At 41.6% G+C, this 19,304-nt stretch overlaps 2 protein-coding genes across 3 annotated transcripts in view; one reads left to right on the top strand and one right to left on the bottom strand.

Moving 5' to 3' along the window:
- Positions 1–2,883, bottom strand: part of tbck (TBC1 domain containing kinase) — a 31,992-nt gene extending 29,109 nt beyond the window's left edge. The window contains exons 1-6 of the mRNA XM_061678618.1: positions 2,539–2,883; positions 2,013–2,206; positions 1,831–1,903; positions 666–780; positions 516–589; positions 30–171 (exon numbers count right to left, since the gene is read on the bottom strand). Coding sequence (XP_061534602.1) covers positions 30–171; positions 516–589; positions 666–780; positions 1,831–1,903; positions 2,013–2,205 — 597 coding nt within the window. The 5' untranslated portion in view covers position 2,206; positions 2,539–2,883. The remainder of the gene's footprint in view (positions 1–29; positions 172–515; positions 590–665; positions 781–1,830; positions 1,904–2,012; positions 2,207–2,538) is intronic.
- LOC133403612 (aminoacyl tRNA synthase complex-interacting multifunctional protein 1-like) lies at positions 109–18,633 on the top strand. Of its 2 annotated transcripts, XM_061678619.1 has the most exons (9): positions 109–158; positions 1,879–1,927; positions 1,997–3,086; positions 5,667–5,797; positions 5,968–6,081; positions 11,584–11,745; positions 14,942–15,144; positions 15,304–15,472; positions 18,395–18,633. In XM_061678619.1, coding segments are annotated over exons 3-9 (948 nt in total). In that variant the 5' UTR covers positions 109–158; positions 1,879–1,927; positions 1,997–3,084; the 3' UTR covers positions 18,562–18,633. The 2 variants fall into 2 exon arrangements, with proteins under 2 accessions (XP_061534603.1, XP_061534604.1); XM_061678620.1 differs by lacking the exon at positions 109–158 and adding an exon at positions 4,241–4,297 and having other exon boundaries at positions 642–3,086.
- Positions 18,634–19,304: the final 671 nt, after the last annotated feature.

Here is a 19,304-nt window from a genome sequence, read left to right as displayed (position 1 = left end):
GAATGTAACATTGTGTACAAGATTCTTACAGCACAAAGTTCAAACAGCAGAACGCCAAGTGACCACACGTCAGTTTTGGGTCCCGAGGGCCGCGGGGCTTCATCGTGGGAAGGGTCACTGGGGTGAAAGCAGCCCTGCGCAATCACCTCTGGAGCAAGGTATGATGGGTACCTGTGAGGATCACACATTTTGAATCTTTGTCGAAGTATCTACACTCAGGTTAATGACTGAGTTCTGTTCCTCCCGCGACGATGTAACCTGAATTTCTTTTACAGAATACTCTAATACTAACCTGGGTTAACTAATATTTGTATAGAAACCACTTCTAGGCCATAAATATAAAACAGTCAAATGAGTATGGCGGTTACTGAGCATGCCTTCTCGTGCCACGTACCTCAAAATGTTGTAAACCCCCTGCACAAGGCATCAAAATTGTGGAAAAGCATGTTTTGAAGCTATCCACTCAAAAACTGCGTCGTGTGATCTTTTAACGACAGATTTATTTTGTTACACACCCAATTGGAAAGTCCACATCAGCGCCGTAATCGGTCATGTGATAGAGGCCAAACTTTGCCAGCTTGATGTTTCCCTACAAAGAAACACATCTCACAATGACATCAGCTGGCAAAGTCAACGCATTATATTTGAATTAAGCATAATGTTACCTTGCAATCCAGTAGCACATTGTGCACACTGAGGGCTCTGTGCACCATACCATGTTTGTTCATAAAGGCCAGGCCTTCCAGGACCTCGTAGGCGATCTGCAGAACCCTCTCTGGGCTGAACACACACATTTGTGTCACACAAACACTACGCCACCATTGAGGTCGGTCATTACTCCCACTGGAACAGCCACCAAATGTCATTACATCGCATTTCCTCAAACAGATACCTTGCCCCAATTAATCGCCCTAATGCATCGTCCACTTGAATAGATAAATGTCTCACATGCCTCCCTTTGTGTCCCTTCAGATTAAAAAAACAAAAACAAAACCTTTACTTTGCCATCATGTGGTGCTGTAGACTTCTTTACCACGACATGGAACAGCCATGGCATCTGTAAAGCTGATGTTTCCAATGTGGTTGAAAGACAAAGGTTAGCATATTATATTGTAATAGATACAATTTTAACGATATACTGTAGGAGCTATAGAACTCGTCCTCATTAAGTTTAGTTAAATTGGAGCCTAGCCCAGCTGACTTGGGTGAGGGGTGGGGTATACCCCGAACTGGTCGCCAGCCAATCGTAAGAGACATATAGACAAACAACCATTCACACTTACGGACAATTTAGAGCAGAGGTCACCAAAATGGCTTGCTCCCACAGAATGAGGATATACGCAGAGTTTTACAATACTTCTCAGACCCCAAGAGCGTTTAGAGTTGTTCTTAATCTATTTTCCCCACTTTGGGTAATATTGCGTAAAAATAACAGACGAAGTGTGGACAGACCCATAGTATCGATTTGTGAAGCAACCAAGACTAGTTTAAGGAAATCCGCTCGCGTTCTGTCGCTGACGTGAGCAAACTCACACAGGTTTGTGGGCGGGCTAAAATCTGTCTGAAAATCAAATGTCCTCTGAAAACAAGCCTAAAATTACTATTTTCTTTCTACAGATTTCTACAGACATCGTTTTTAAGTCCAGAACTATGGAATAAGTGCCAATCTTTGCAGTATTAGATAGGTCCTCTAATGTCTCCTGTTGTTCAGGGAGCATTAATGTGGATTTTCAACAAAGAAGAACAGTCCAATTGCCTTAATTTAACCGTTGCAGATTACCATAACCTGGATGACGGAGAATCTACGCAGACATTTTTAACAATTCCCACCTGACTTTGTAACCGTGTTTTTGGAGATCACTCAAACTGCTCTCGTAGTTTTCAGCAACAACGATGAGACGTTCTGCATGAAGAGAAGTAGAAGAAGGTGAAGACACTATAGCAATATGTATAGGTACGCCAAGGGATAATCAGTCACGTAAATTCCACGGGTTAGGTTACACAACCCATACCATGCTTTCCTCTGGAGATGTCCACATACTGGCAGAGTCTGGGATGGGTGACGGTCTTCAGGATCTGGAAACGTCCCAGGATTTTGATGGAGTTGGGGGTCAGGGGGAGGCCGTTGCTGCCGCACACATCATGGGGGAGCGCCGAGGCAAAGAAGGTAAAAGCCCCCAGCTGGGCATCCTTGAGGGGCTGCATCCTGCATTATCATTAAACAGGTAAAAGAGGTCTCATTTGTGTTGTATTTACTGACACCTGGTGATACTTGGCACTACAGTAAACACTGCCGTTCTAATCATCAGTTGTAATTAAGAAATACTGCCATGACACACGCGCACATATATATATATATAGCAGACGTTTAATTTACAATATATAGAGACTATATTTTTACGTTTTAAACTTAAACCTATTCCATCAGCACAGTGCACAATCTGTACATTGATCCTGCAGTCAACATAAACCCACTGAACACATCATTAAAAATGCTTTCCAGGCAGCAAACCAAGGAATACAAAATGTACACATTACCTGCGAATATCGTGTCTATTCCCGCTTTACGGTAAAGTGGTATGGCCGTCTTAGAAGCATGAACAACAGATTGATATAAACAATATTTTCATTTAGAAAGACGGGCGTTATCGCCAGCTAAGGCAGCAAACGTGATCTGTGACGTCACACTTGTGCGACAAATACCAGGTAATGGTTTACACATGGGTTTACAGATCAGTTGCGGTTATGGGATGCAAATAAAGAGGACTTGAACTACGAATTTGTACAATGTTTTTCTCTTTTTTTCCAGGCTACCGTCAAAATGTCGTTACGAAGTAATTATTAACAGGCGATAGGTTTCGATCCATTGAAAACCAGCGGTAGAAACGATCTATATAGCATGTAGATAAAGCCCGGCGTATGTCATTGTAGGGTCCACATGTGTTCCACATCTATAAACGTTGGGCCAAATTTAGTACCCTTGCGCCCGCCTGTACTAAATTAGTGTTATCCTAGCTATAGTAAGCAAGTGGCAAACCCTGGTCGACGCTTGAGGAAACGTGTAGAGGTGATTGCAGAAAGTTCATGTAAGTTTCATCTATTTTTATGTTTCCGTCCCTTATTCTGCTAAAACAGTCCTACGAGCAAGGCCAGCTACGAATAAATGTTTTGATCGCCACGTCTTTCGAGCAATTCTGGTGCTATTAGTGACAGCTAGCTATTTTAATATCTCCTTTTCTGCAGTAAGTTGCCTATTTGTATTAATTCCCTGATTTGCCTATTAAAAGAGCAAATTTTAGCCAGCATCGCAAAGTTCCCTTTGAGGTCTTACATGATTTCATGTTGACAACACTCTCAGTGTTGTTAGCATACACACTGTCATAAAAAATAAAAGATTTGGGTATTTTGAAGAATTCGACTAGTATGGTCAAGCCTGTATAAACGTTCTAACCATTAAAGGGGGGCTTGTATGGATATTTTTAGTGTGCAGTTACCTTTAAAGACTTAAGGTGGCGCTATAACGGCACTTTTGTTTTCGTCGTAATGGGGCACAAGATGCAAACACTCCCCCTTGAACTCGTTTAAACAATCCCCTCTGTGTTTATATTTAGAGATGGAATGAGGTGAGTAACAAAAGTAGTAAAATGTAAAAATGTACCGGCATTACCAGATAACTATTAACCCTTTATTGCTCAGTGACTGTTTTTTGCAGTGTCTTTATGTCTCAAAAGTGTTCTGTCAATTGACTCTGTTGTCGTACTAGAGCGGCTCCAACTACCGGAGAAAAATTCCTTGTGTGTTTTTTTGGACATACTTGGCAAATAAAGATTATTCTGATTCTGAATTGATCCATATGTGCTTCTATTGCCGGTTGTGTACCATGACTTGTTTAAATGTTCCGCCTTAAATGTGGCGAGCCCCGCTGGCCCTGTTTAAATTAAATCAAGAAAAACAACTCTTTGATCCCTATTTAGTTGTTCTCCCCCCCCCCAATCAACTCCAGCGTTTAAATGTTTCCAATTTTCCTCATCATTCAACAATCTTTTTTTTCCATCTTGAGCCAGCTCTAAACATTATTATTATTTTAACCTAAGTTCCAAATCATAAAGTACTGATTTTTTTGTCATCCCAGTAAATGACTTCAGGGAGATGAAAATTCAGGTTTGCTGTCATCCATTTGTTGAGTGTCATTTGGGATTGACTGGTTAATTGTTTATCTTTTGCTGCGCCTTCTGGACAGAGGTCACCTTTTTCTCACTTCAGGCATCCAGCCAATAGGCAAGGGCAAGGTCAGCAGGTATGCTGTTGCTATTTACACAAGCAAAAGAAATGATGGGTAACAAAATGAGTCATAGTGTTACGTTGAAGTGATGAAACTCGACCAATTGACAGTGCAGTGAGTCTAGGACCTGGCTTGAGGCTCCGTGTCGCTTTTTGGTACTGCACGGTTGGTTTAAAGTACTAAAGTGCACTAAACCCAAAGCCCGGGGGCCAGATCCAGCCTACCGCATCATTATGTGGCCCAGTAAAGCAAATGGTTTGTGTACTTTTTTCCTTGCTTATCGTATTTCTTTTCATTTTGGTGAAAAACTTGTAACAAAATTGAAACTTTTCTACACGTCAACTGGTTGGTAGATTTAATTTTCACCAAATACCTAATTGGACAACAGCTATAATGTTTATAGGACAATCTGTCAGATGTGTACATACATTCAGTCAAGTAATTCTTAAAAAACAAATATATTCTCAGAAGAACTGTTATAAAAATGTCCAAAACATTTTACCCACAAATGTTGTTGACGTGCTTGCGTGCATTTTCTCTGGGTACTCTGTCTTCCTCCCAGATTATTAGGTTTATACAAGACTGTATAAGGTGTCAATGTGTTTGTTTGCCTATGTGCGCCGTGCGATTGGCGAGCAGTCCAGAGTATGTGTGTGTGTGTGTGTATGTATGTGTATATATATGCCGCGACATGGCAGCACAGCGCTCAAAATGGAGAGGATCATAAAGCATCAACATGCATCTATAGCATGTTAACCCATGCTATATATACGAATGTATGCAGAAAAAAATGTATCCAACACAAATCATCTTCACATGAGGCTCATCAATAGTAGTTGGCATCCTAGCCCAAATAACATTCTAACAAAAACTGATGTGGGCAAACAAATTTGCATACTAGCACGACAAATATGGGCCATTGAATGAATTTTTGGCATTTACACACAATGTCTGTTAGGGAATACAGGCAAATTGTAATGGCAGAGTAGACTACATGGTCTTTTAGGTGGCGGCGTGGTACAGAGGGTAAGAATATGGCCTGCAACCGAAGGGTCGCCGGTTTGTATCCCCTCCAGAGTGCGTCTTTGTGTCCCTGGGCCAGAGACTGCTGTAGTGGGAGAGAAGCAAAAACATACTCCGTTTGACTTTGGATGTGCATTCAAGGGCTACCAACAAAACAGGGCATCTCATACTCAGACAAAAAAAAAACGGCATCAATTAATCAAACCTAAGGATAACACCAAGAATCCACTAGATGGCGCCAAAATATTTTGTTTTACTTTAACCTGAGCGCAAAACTTGAATCGATGAGATTTTCAGTTTAGTAATGGAGGATTGGTTCCAAAAACAAATATGTAATTTGCGAATGCCATTTATTTTTCAGGTTTGTAGCTCGCTCCTTGTTCAAAATGTCGAGTCCAAACCCCTTGGCGAGGCTGGAGCAGCGAGCCGCAGAGGCTGACCAGATCATCGAGTACCTCAAACAGCAAGTCCAGCTGCTTAAAGAGAAAGCCAGTAAATCCTTTTAAATATACAGGATATTAAGCCATATCATAGCCGAGTTGAGTGCCAAGCCTTCGCTATATTTCACACTAGTATGTTTGCTTTAGTGGAGGAGCACTTCCTAAAATTCAGAGGTTTTGTGCCGTTTTAAGAGACTTTAATAAAAGTTGTCTTCCTTGTAGGCATCCAGGCCAGTGTCAGAGAGGAGAAGAAACTCCTGGTAGAAAACGCCAAGCTGAAGCAGGATATAGAAGACCTGAAAAAACAGCTGCTGGACAAAGAGAAGACGAGGGGAGGTAAAGCCGCCCTTAGTCTTACTGTTAATCTACTGTAGAACGCACAGTGAGGGACATTTAACCCCCTGGTGCATAGCACCACACGGCTATGCACCAGAGGATAAAAGTAATCTTTTTTTTTTTTTTTTTTTTTTTTTTTTTTTTTAAGTTTGTTTGAATGTAAAGTTTCGGAAATACACGTAGCAGCCTCAACATTTGGTTCTCCTGTGCAATCTAAGAACAATGAATCCATGGTTCAACAACTAATCAATGATTAAATAATCAACAATTATTTTAACGCCATTGTTTAACATAAAATTATGCAAATCCTTTGATTTCTGCTTTTCGTCTTTGCATTTAATCGAATTAAGACATTTGCGTTGAACCTTAAGCAGCCTCAGGAGTTTACCGTAATTTCTCGTGTATAATGGGGTACGTATGACTGCATATATGTACAGCTGTGCTCATAAGTTTACATACCCTGTCAGAATTTGTGAAATATTTTTTAATTTTTTAAATATGACTGAACAACAACCATCATTAATTTCTTTATGGTTATGTTCTGTTTAATGATAATGCTTTTATGAAATGCTTGACAGTTTAATTTGAATCCCATTAAAATAAAATTAAATGTTTCGCCTGGCCTTTCATGTTTTCTTTAAAGAATTGTACCCATCTTACAAATTCTGCCTGGGTAATCAAACATATGAGCAAAAGTAGGGCTGTGAATTTCAAAATAAGAGAAAGTAAATAAAGTGAAGTATTACGCGTTCAAATAAAAGTGCTAAACCTGAGAATAATTCTTTGAAAAAACTAACAAAATACAGATAATACTTCATGGTTTGATTAGACTTTACACCGATTTTATCGGCCTTATCGGCATCGGCCGATAATTAACATTTTATGCTGATCGTCTTTGTCATAATTTGCCATTGATCGGCTCCGCTAAAGACATTTACTCCACGTTGCCGCGTGCACAGTATATTTGAATCCAAAAGCTAGTTTATTTTTAGCCTCGTCGCGTGTCTTTTGACGTAGTCCTGTAAATATCTGACGGCCAATAAAGTTATTTAAATATATATTTATTTATATATATATATATATGTATGTATGTATGTATGTAGGTATGTCGGCGGTGTGGAACAGACAACACGTCTGAGACAGACAACACGTAATGCCCGGGATCAGACTACAAGACAAATTTGCTCTTTCACGATTGCACTATGTCAGACTACTACAACAAAATATTGTATTCCGATACCACCACATCACATTTTTTACGATCATTGGGCTTTATATTGTTAACTCAAATAAGACCGGATGCACTTGTTACCGTGGCGACGACAACAAGAGTGCAGCGCGCCGACTTTAGATTATAAGGACAAAATGGGCGGAAAACGTGTGTTAGTGGTCACCGGTACTCAAAACAGGAGAGGACGTTTGTTTAAGGCTTGCTTGAGGTATGTTCACGTACTTTGAATACGATACGGCTCGCAAGCAGGCAACAGAAACGTTATGTCGCCTAGCTAGCCACCGGTAGCACGAACGGTTGGACGTAAACATGCCGCCATTCTGTCGAATCGTGCTCGAAAGTTTCGGTGTGGGTGAAGTCATTTAATTAAAAATAAAGTAATTTAATTACTGTAAGTTAGCATCCATTATTTCTGTCATGTAATGTTGGTTTGACCTGACTGATTACTGCAGTGATTTCCAACCTTTATGGAGCCAAGGAACATATTTTACAATTGAAAAATCTCACGGCACACCAACAAACAAAAATGTCACAAAAAGTGGATACATTAATTACTGTATTTGCTTCCGGCCATCTAATAGAAGACCATTTGTTCTGTCTGTCACTATGCCTCACTGGCATAAATAGAGGAACAGAGATACATTATTTGTTGGAAGTATAATTTTTTGAGCAATTAAGTACACAAGTATATACAGTAAATGAACAGTTCATTTAAATAGACACATTCCTCCATCTTTTGATCGGATCAGTGATCGGTTATCGGTTTTTTAAACTCGCTGATCGGCCCTAAAAATCCTGATCGTGTAAAGCCTAGTTTTGATCATATGGGTAGAAGCAAAATCACGCATTGTAAAAATGCATTATACATGGGTTTTCCAGAATGTTGAGGTCAACCTTCGGGGTGTGCATTATACATGGGTGTGCATTATACACGAGAAATTACGGTTTATCAAACTACCGGTAGTAACCTTTCGCATTCGTCATTACTCAAGAAGTAGCTCTCAGTTTCAAAAAGGTTGGTGAGTATAATGTCACACGTTTTCGTGTGATATTGTTCATTGTTGTATATTTGGTTTTCTTGATCATTAAACAATACCAAATAAACAACAATAATCAGTTGATAATTATTGTTGTTATTATAATAATAAATGAACATCTAAAAGGTAAATTCACGTTGAAAATGAAATAAAAAAGTGGCAGCAATAAGAACAGAAATCCATCCAGTAAAATATGACCTAGGCAGTAGGTACTACTGTATATTACGGCAGTTCAATAGAGTAAAAACAGTAAAACAAATAAACGTGAGTCAGTAAATAAAATATCAGATGATGCTGATCAAATCTCTCCATGAAACAAATTAATTAGGGCCTCGTGTTTTCTCAGGTTGTTTGTTTAATAGTGAGCTAGATGTTGGGATGAAGGAGAGTTTATAGTGCAGGCTTTTGTAGCTGATCGCTCTGTAACATCTCGTGGATGGTAATAACTCGTACTCAGAGTAAAGATCATTAGAAGGATCCTCTAAATTCTGTGAGCCAGGTTGACTACTTTTTTTAAAAACTTATTTATCAAATATTGACGGTAGGGAAGGATTTATTTATTTATTCGCCCCCTACCTGTGAGTGAGCCAAACCATACTGCCATACTACATCTGATCAGACTCTCCGTGACAGCATTATTGTCATGATTTTCTTTGCACACACAAAACAGCTGGACTCGGTCTGCAAATTAAGCGCAGTGTTGGAGACAGTTTTGCACATGGTAGGACAAGTCCATCTCAAGAGATATTTATACGAATCGACCTGGTCAATTTGACTTGTCACTGGTTATTATCGTGTCGTGCCGTCTTACTACTTAAGGATCAAAGATAATTTCTTTAGTTTTGGTCCTGGTTTTAAGACAGCGAGAGTTCATTTCACACCAAGAACTGAAAGAGGAAATTTCAGATGGGGTATCACCAGAGGTGTCATCAATCACTCTCTCAAAATACTTCATAACAACACGTTAATGCCACAGGTCTAAAATCATTATTCTTGCTGGAGTGTGACACCTTTGGAAATTGAATGACAGTAGAACTTTTCCACAGTACAGGAGCAGTATGACTAACATCTGACCGCTGAAAGATGGGGCACCAAGCATCAGACAGTTTGCAGAAGGAGTGTTTCAATGAACGATTCTGTTCCATAGAACTACCAAGACCTAAAAACAGACTGGACGAGTATGGGGACAATTTTCACATTGTTTGATGGTTCATCCAAGAGAGAGTTCATGACCTGCTCAGATGTAGGCAGGGAAGAGTTGCATGAGTCACATCTAAAAAAAAGAAACCATTCCGTTCATTGGCTTTGTCAAAATCATTTGTGGTGATGAGTTTTTTTTCCTCCCAGGGTTCATTCATTCAGGGTTGTTTTTTTTCCCTTTTTTTGTCCCCTTCAATGGTTTTGTGACTGCGACAGCTTGACCCTGGAATTAATTATTTCTCGGAATGTTCGATACCACTTCTTTTCAGACCGATACCTGTATGAGCATCACCGATACCGATAAATACAGAGACCAATTACCACTTGTACTTTAAATACATACAATTTCAATAAACACAATGACAGTTAATTTCAAACAAAGACGTTTATTTTTGAAAAAGGCAGCACAGTCACTGCAATAGAAAATTGAAATCCTACATAAAACAACTCTTTGTGATTTGTAAACAATTAATAAAAGTTAAATGTAAAACACAAACAACTCTCCCTAGTGTGATTTTAGTGTTTGTTTATAACGAATTAACAAAAATGCAAAATAAACTGAACAACTCTTCAAGTTTTAGTATTTGTTAGAAATAAACTGAACTGCAAAATTTAAAAAAAGGTTAACAGTTACCTCTCCCTGAATTTTCATTTAAAGGTAAAAATTAATTAATATTTACTAAATTATTTGGATGACTACTTTTTATTTTTACTTATGTAATATTGTTCTAAAGTAACAAAACACTAACTGAGTACAATTATGGCTACTGTACCCACCTCTGTAAATAATTTCTAACATTTGAATTACTAGGCTAGTTACCTTGGATTGATTACTGCTGCAAAGCTGTCAAGTGAATTTCTCTCGATGTCAGCCAAGCGCTACCTTGCAGCTTGTAGCAAGGTGTTCTTCATCGATTCGACCCTATAATCCTCCCAAACTCTCAGAAAAGTGGTGATAGCAGGTATTACATCTGCCACTGATTACCGTAATTGCTCGTGTATAATGCACATTTTTTCCCCAAAAAAATAGTCAAAAGCCAATCGTGCGCATTATACATGGGTATAGGGGAAAATGGAAAAAAACTTTCACATTTTATAAATGTATGCCGCCATCTAAAGGTTATGAAAAAGGTGTAGCCTACACTTTCATTCCAATATGACAGGGGTACATATGACTGCATATATGTACCGTTGTGCTCATAAATTTACATACCCAGGCGGAATTTGTGAAATAGTTTTTTTTTTTTAATTTTATTTTAAATATGACTGATGACTGAACAAAAACCATCATTAATTTCTTTATGGTTATGTTTTGTTTAATGATAATGCTTTTCTGAAATGCTTGACAGTTGAATTTGAATCCCATTAAAATAAAATTAAAGGTTTTGCCTGGCCCTTCATGTTTTCATTAAAGAATTGTACCCATCTTACAAATTTTGCCTGGGTAATCAAACATATGAGCACAACTGTGTGTTTTCTCATTTACTAAATAAAAGTAGGGCTGTGAAATTCAAAATAAGAGCAAGTAAATAAAAAAAGTATTACGTGCTCAAATAAAGTGCTTACCTTCAAAATAATTATTTGAAAAAGCTAACAAAATACAGATGCTTCAGGTTTTGATCATAAGTGTAGAAGCAAAATCATGCATTGTAAAAATGCATTATACATAGGTAGAAGGGTTTTCCAGAATTTTGAGGTCAACTTTGGGGGTGCGTATTATACATGGGTGCGCATTATACATGAGAAATTACAGTAATTCGTGGAGCTGACTTGCTTGGTCAGCTCTTCAAACAGTTTCAAAAGCTTCCAAAGCAGTTGTGTCAAACCGCGGCAGTGTAGCGCCAACTACTTCACGAGTACCTGATATATTGAAATAAGACCGGTATCGCCCTGATACCGATACTTGGTAATGGTACTCGCCCATCCCTAATTATTTCAATAATAAATGGTCTCAAGGGGAAAAATGCACTGCAAAGTTTTGATTGACACTTGGAACGATTTGTCATGAAATCTACTTATTTCCTTTTCCCACAGTGCGAGACGTTCCCACGTCGTCAGTGGAAGACAATGTGAAGTCCAATGCCACCCCACCCCAAACCGGTGGTCCCGCACCCTTTGTCACCCACGCCGCCACCACTGTCAAGAGTCCTCCCCACAAAGACGACAGCAAGAATAAAAAGAACCCAGAGAAAAAAGGTGACTGAAGGCGCACATCAACATTACTCTCATTATTAATCCGTTTGAAGTTGTGACACGAACATTGACTGGTGTGTCTGTCCGTCACATCACACCTCGCGAGCTGTGGATTCCATTGGTTGTTTGTTTGTGTGCTCGCTGAATTGAAGCTATTAAAACTGACATTTCAACTCTTTTAAAAGCAGTCGGTCAGATTAAAAACATGCATTTCATCTCGGGATGTTCACATTTCTCATATCAAGTGTTGATGGGTTGTCTTTTGTGCAACGCCCCCCACCCCAATCATCGTCATAAACCCGTGGTGAATTTATTGCATTTGCAGCATTTTAAGTAAGTTCGTGTTACGAAGAAAGCCGCAGCTGAGTTTCATTAATCTGCAGAGGTCCTCCACATCAGCTGGTAGCGTCTCATTCCTTTTCAGCTTTTCATGTGAAATGCAAGGCACATCCACGGGGCGGGCATCGGTGGCATTCTTCATTAATTGGAAGAGTTTGAGAGCTTATTCCGGACAGATGCCTCCCTTTTTTTATTAAATAAGAGAGTCGCTTCTTCGGTGAACCTCTTCAAACGCTTTCAAACAAACGGTTCCTAGAAACTCGTGCCGCACATTTTTGGTTAAACTAGCATGAAAACACTCACAGATGCTTCTGTCTCAAACATGTTGTGAATACAGTGGACCCTTCAAAGTAGAATACAATGTGTTCCATGATGCTCATTGACTTCCAAGTTGTTCTAAAGATAGATTTTCCATAACAAGTGAGTTCATTTGTTTCAGGCATGACTCATAATAACGTTCTTAACTTTACAGGTGATGTTTTTTCCCCTCTTTTTTTGGACGTAACATTTAACTCCATATTGGAACACAAGTGTGATAATCAGTTAATAAGACTAAAGTAAAACTGATCACATTTTGAAGTGTGAAGATGCCAAACAAAAGACACTGTAAGGGAACCCAAAGGTGTTTGTGCAGAAATAGTGTTATCGGAAACATGTTTTATAGCTGGAATTATTATGTTTGTGTAGCATATAATTGTATACATTAGTATCTGCTTGGTAATATTTTTTTATGTAATTGGTAGTTAATTGTATTGTTTATGGCAGCAATGTGAGTGAGTGGTGAGCACATCTGCCTCACAGTTCTGAGGTTCAAGGTTTGAATCTGCTCAAGCACAGCGAGAACATGGAAACACCTTACAGGAAGGCCACTGCTGTATGCAGTTTGCATGTTCTCACTGTGGTCATGTCGGTTTTCGCTGGGTACTCCGATTTCCTCCCACATTCCGGAGCATGGAAGGCTAATTGAACACTCTAAATTATTCATCGGGGTTATTGTGACAGAGTGCTTTGTCTATGTTGTGCCCTGTGATTGGCTGACAAACAGTCTTGGTAGTGCCCTGCTCTATCTTAAACTCAGCTGGGATAGGCTCCAGCTGACTCGTGACCCGAATGAGGTTAAGCGTTATGGAAAATGGATCGATATACAGTATACTATTTATGTATACTATCCTGAGCAACCAAAGGCTTTGCTAAATGGAAACTTTTACTTCCTGTTCAGTTGTTATCATCACACTTCTCTTGTACCCATTTGTGGTGGCCTCACAAAAAGAAACACACTTGCTGAAATGATTATTTATAGATGCTCACAGGCCTCAAGGCACACAAGTGCCACTTTCTGTTTTATGGTTAGCATCGCAGTTCTCTTTGCCATTGTTTCCTTACTGTGTGACATCATAAAAAAGATGTTTCAAAACGTGAATTTACCCTTTAGATGTTCAGAGCTTCACTCTCATCCATCCATCCATTTTCTACCGCTTATCAGAGGTCGGGTCACAGGGGCAGTAGCGTTAGCTGTCATTGCCCACGTGAGCATTGAAGTCCCCCAGCAGAACGATGGAGTCCCGAGCGGGAGTGCTCTCCAGCACCCCCTCCAAGGACTCCAAAAAGGGTGGGTACTCTGAACTGCTCTTCAGTGCACAAACAACAGCCAGGACCCATCACCCCACCTGAAGGCGAAGGGAGGCTACCCTCTCGTCCACCGGGGTGAACCCCAATGTACAGGCGTCGAGCCGGGGGGCAATAAGTATACCCACACCTGCTCAGCGCCTCTCACCGTGGGCAACTCCTGAGTGGAAGAGAGTCCAATGCGTCTCAAGAGGACTGGTACCAGAGCCCAAGCTGTGTGTGGAGGCGAGTCTGACTATATCTAGTCGGAACTTCTCAACCTCACACACCAGCTCGGAATCCTTCCCTGCCAGAGAGGTGACATTCCACGTCCCTAGAGCCAGCTTTTGTAGCCGTGGATCGGCTCGCCAAAGTCCCTGCCTTCGGCCACTACCCAGCTCGCACTGCACCCGACCCCTATGGCCCCTCCCACAGGTGGTGAGCCCATGTGAAGGGGGACCCACGTTACCCTTTCGGGCTGTGCCCGGCCACGCCCCATGGGTGCAGGCCCGGCCACCAGGCGCTCGCCTTCGGGCCCCACCTCCAGGCCTGGCTCCAGAGGGGGGCCCCGGTGACCCGCGTCCGGGCAAGGGAAAACTTGAGTCCGTAGTTTGTCGTCATCATAAGGGATCTTTTAGCCGTGCTTTGTCTGGTCCCTCACCTAGGACCTGTTTGTCATGGGTGATCCTGCCAGGGGCATAAACCCCCAGACAACTGAGCTCCTAGGATCATTGGGACACACAAACCCCTCCACCACGATAAGATGACGGCTCAAGGAGGGGTGAAATTTAAATGATAAAAGTTAAATTAAACTGAACTGTACTTGGGGAGTGATTATTTTCTTTACCACCAAAGAGAGACAGAATATCACTAGTGGTACACGTACCACACTTTAAGAATAACTGCTTTAGTCTCACATGAAGTGCCACGTCCTGTTCTGTTATCATCACACTTTTCCTCTTTACCATCAGGTACCATTCAGTGGTGATGTCAAAAAAAAAAAAAAAATGCCAAAGAAGAAGCGGAAGACACCTGTTAGTCCTTCTTATGCTTACAGATCTGAAATCTTACGGCACATTTTACTTCCTGTTCTATGGTTACGGCACTGGTACCCTTTTGTGGTGGCGATGCAATTAAAGCAGAAGGAACTTGTGGAGTTAATTCAAATAGTTTGGCTTCCACTGTACTTTAAGTCTGAATTTACGTGGAGTAAAACCACGAGGATGCTAACTGTTGTTGTCTATAAAACGCATAGAGAAAAAGCCACAGCGGGTGGCGACACCTGGTCAGGATGACGCCAAGGTGGATGTGTCTCGGCTGGACCTGCGCGTCGGACGCATCGTCACGGCAGATAAGCACCCGGACGCTGATAGTCTCTATGTGGAGCAGGTGGACGTCGGGGAGCCTTCACCCAGAACGGTGGTCAGCGGGCTGGTCATGCATGTGCCTCTGGACCAGGTACATGCTCACTTTGAACTGAACTGCTGGAAAATATGCTCAAGTTTCTTACATAATGTGATATTCCACTTTATTAAAATGTCGTGAGGGGTTTGACTTTTTTCCTTTCCTGTCTCGGAATAAATTGACTGTAACAATGTATTTCACTCTCTGGTGCAGATGCAGAACCGCATGGCAGTTCTGCTTTGTAACCTGAAGCCGGCCAAGATGAGAGGGGTGACGTCTCAGGCCATGGTCATGTGCGCCAGCTCGCCCGACAATGTGGAAATTCTCGATCCTCCCAGCGGCGCCGTGCCAGGGGACAGAGTGACTTTCCAGGGCTTCCCAGGTACTTTTTTTTTTTCCCCTTTTAGTTAGCGAAAATTAAATTTTCCACATCTGACTTTTCCTTGGTCCTCTGGCTGCCAGAAAAAACACGGCAAGTTACTGTATTTTCACGACCATAGCGCACACCGTATTAAAAGGCGCAGTCTCAGTTACCCAGCATCAGAATCATCTTTATTTAAGTATGTCCAAATAAAAACACACAAGGAATTTGTCTCCGGTAGTTGGAGCCGCTCTAGTATGACAACAGACAGTCAATTGACAGAGAACGCTTTTAAGACATAAAGACATTGACAAAAAAAAAATAAAAGCTGAGCAATAAAGGTCTACGTGGTCTATTTCTGTATTTAACACATACAAAACTGAGTTCGGTTGTACTTTATTGAAGTATTTAACAATGTACTCACGTTATTTTTTTGATCAATCCTCATCCATCAAAGTCCTCATCTTCTCTATCCAAAATGAACAGCTGGGCAAGTTCTCCAACAACCATGCCGGGTTCCCTCTCGTCATTGTCAGAGTCAGTATCATCAGCAATGATGCCGGCTTTCGCAAAAGCTCGGACAACAGTCAAACCAGATACCTTAGCCCAAGCATCCACAATCCATTCACATATAGTGGCGTAACTCGCCCAGCGTTGTCTCCCAGTCTTAGTTGCACTTGGTTTTTCACAGCGGCTGTGAGATGGGCGCGCATCGAGTCACAGATCAACAGAGACGGTGACGCGTGGAGAAAACCATCCGGTCTCTTTACGTACACCTCACTTAGCAACTCTCTCATTTTCTCCTCGTCTATCCAGCCCTTTTGGTTGGCCTTAATAATGACTTCGGCTGGAAACTTTTCTTTAGGCAGCGTCTTCCTCTTAAATATCACCATTGGTGGCAGTTTCTGTCCATTACCATGGCAACCAAGCACAACAGTAAAAGCCGACTTCTCGTGCCCCGTTGTGCATATCGCTACCGTGCCGGTCCGGTTCTTCTCTACGGTGTAGTTCACCGGGATGTCGAAAGTGAGCGGCACCTCTTCCATGTTGGTGATGTGGTTGGGCTGGATGTGTTTGTCGGCAATCTTTTTACTGCAGTAGGAGCGGAAGATGGCCAGCTTTTCCTTGTCATCCGCCGGAAGTTGCTGCGCCACGGTAGTCCTTGCCCGGATGGATAGATGGTACCGTTTCATAAAACGGAAGCACCAAGACGGACCTGCTTGAAAATGTTCGATTTTCATTTCTTCTGCAAGCGTTATTGCCCTCAGTCGAATGGTGACTGTAGAGACTCTTCTCCCGGCTGTTCTTTGCTCATTAATCCAGTGCTCGAGTTGGTCTTCCAACTCGGGCCTCCTCGCCTTGTTTCCGCGGAAACTCTGCTTCGTCTTCTTGACCTGGCGAAGCTCGTTTTCCTGCTTCCTCCACTTGCGAACCATGGATTCGTTGATCTTGAATTCTCTCACGGCTGCTCGATTCCCATGTTCCTCTGTGTAACTGATAGCTTGCAGTTTAAACTGTGCTTCGTAAGCGTGTCTCTTCGTAGGTGCCATTTTTGGGGGTCGTTAGCCAAACCGATGTTGTTTTGCACAACGCACATACCGGCGCTATATACCAACTGGGGGCGTGTCTTTAGCGTCCTCCTTCACGCGCACCCTTCCCCCTTTACGTCTGCATGCTGTCCACTCAGTCATGTCCGCCTTTCCTCTACATAAGCAGCGTGTCGGCAGGAAATGCTCCCAGTCAGTCAAGCGGAGCGCTCATCAAAGTCACGCATAAGGCGCGCCGCATTATATGGCACCCCGTCCATTTTGGAGAAAATTTAAGACTTTTAAGTGCGCCTTATGGTTGTGAAAATACGGTTGTCGTTCAAATCTTCTGACAATGATCATCAGAGGAAAAAGATTGCATTCTCTGTGCTGTTTGCAGCTAAATGACCTGTGACCTGTTTATCAATGCTGCTTCCAAGAGGCTAAACTGCTTGCCTGTTGCTGATATCTAAGTGGGGTACAATCATGCACATTTTAAACATCTTAATCGTTTTCTTAAAATGGATGAGACCCCATTCGGTGATCAGGAAAAAATATGCAAATGTGTGCTATTGTCCTTATCGTAAGTTGTGTACACTGTATGGGTGTGGGTGTAAAAATTCGTTTTTGCAACATTTCTTATCACGATATCACAATTCGATTCAAGGACTGTATTGGTTCAGTTGCGATCTGATCCAAAAAGATTCTATGTCTTGGCAATAGCGCAATCTTCAGGTTGCTTCCTAATAGTCTTGTTCCATTTCACGTCATAATCACGGAGTCTGTGGCTCAGCTGAATTAGTTGTAGACCACACACAAGGATTTACGATCATAAATATTAAACAGGTTTAACATTATGAATGTCGACCTGACTGTTTTCCGAGCAGATAGAGATGGAAAAAAAAAAAGCCTTTTCACACACCCCACACCACAGCAAAATCGTCCAGGATAATCTTTCAGAGACATTTGGTGACTTTGATGGCGAGGGATGCTCAAGTTAGGCCCGATTGTCGGTAAGTGTGTACCTTGATTTAGATGCAGTTCATTTATTTAAAAGGACTTTGAGACAATCATGTCAGGAACAACAACAAACTGTGATCTTAAGAGAAAAAACAAAGTGCGGCTTTCGATTTAAGGTGGAGCCACAGCTGCATCCATCATGTTGTTTTTTCTAGTGGTCCCAAAATAATTTCTTGTGCCCAATAGAAGGAACTAAAGAGAAGACGGCCTTCCCGGTGGTCTGTTTTTGGGTTGGGACTGTTTTTTATTAGGTACAAAGTCCTTTTTTAATAGTTATTTTCCCATCAATCGAATCCTGGTGTTTCCAATCGCTCAGCCAAGTGTTAAGAATGCTAAAATGTCCGAATCGGAAATGTGAGGGTTGTTACTGCAGTCTAAAGCTCTTAAACACTTGCAGGTGAGCCCGACAGAGAGCTGAACCCCAAGAAGAAAGTCTGGGAGCAAATTCAGCCGCACCTGCGCACAGACGGCGACTGCGTGGCGACCTACAAAGGGGCGCCGTTCGAAGTGGCCGGAAAGGGAGTGTGCCGGGCACAGACCATGAGCAACAGCGGCATCAAATAAAAGAAGATGAGGTGCTGCCCTGGTGGCAAATGGAAGTGAATAAGCGTTTGAAGGGCTTCAATAAAATTTTCAACAATCTTCCTAGTGTGAGTTCTATTGTTCACTTCCTGAAGAAAAGCATGCTTCACAGTGGGTATGGTCTTATTAGGGTGATGTTCAGTGTTTTTTTTTTTAAACATCCATTTTCTGTAGTGCCTGTCCTCATTAGGATCACGGGTGAGTTGGAGCCCATCCCAGCTGACATTGGGAGAGAGGTGGAGTACTTTCACTCATACACTCACACCTATGGACCATTTAGAGTCTTCAATGAGCCTAACAGTCATGTTTTTGGAATGGCAAACTCCACACACGAAGAGATTTGAGGAGGCGATTTGACCCCAGAACCTCCAAACTGTCAGGTAGACATGCTAACATCTGTCAAACATATCTTTTGCAATTGTGCTTTTGGAAGACTTGATGGAGGTTTTTGGGCTCTGGTGTCTGTGTAGATTCTCAATCATCCAGGGTAATCTGGAAAGGTTGAATTTGGGTTTGGATGTTTTTCTTGGTAAGAAAACTGTTCCATCTTGCCACACTAGACCACAACCCACATTTATGAAGTATCTGGGAGATTGTTGTCACACTTAGGACCAGTCAGTCACAATGGGGGCAGAGCCCTGCCGCAAAAACTAAAAACTACAGTTGATGCCTTCCCACCCCAAAATGTGCCCATAGCAATACTGTAGTAATAAGTGTAAACCATA

Source organism: Phycodurus eques, chromosome 6 (assembly GCF_024500275.1).
Source record: "Phycodurus eques isolate BA_2022a chromosome 6, UOR_Pequ_1.1, whole genome shotgun sequence".
Lineage (NCBI taxonomy): Eukaryota > Metazoa > Chordata > Actinopteri > Syngnathiformes > Syngnathidae > Phycodurus > Phycodurus eques.
Note: the sequence above shows the minus strand (reverse complement) of the source record. Positions and strands in the feature narration are given on the sequence as shown.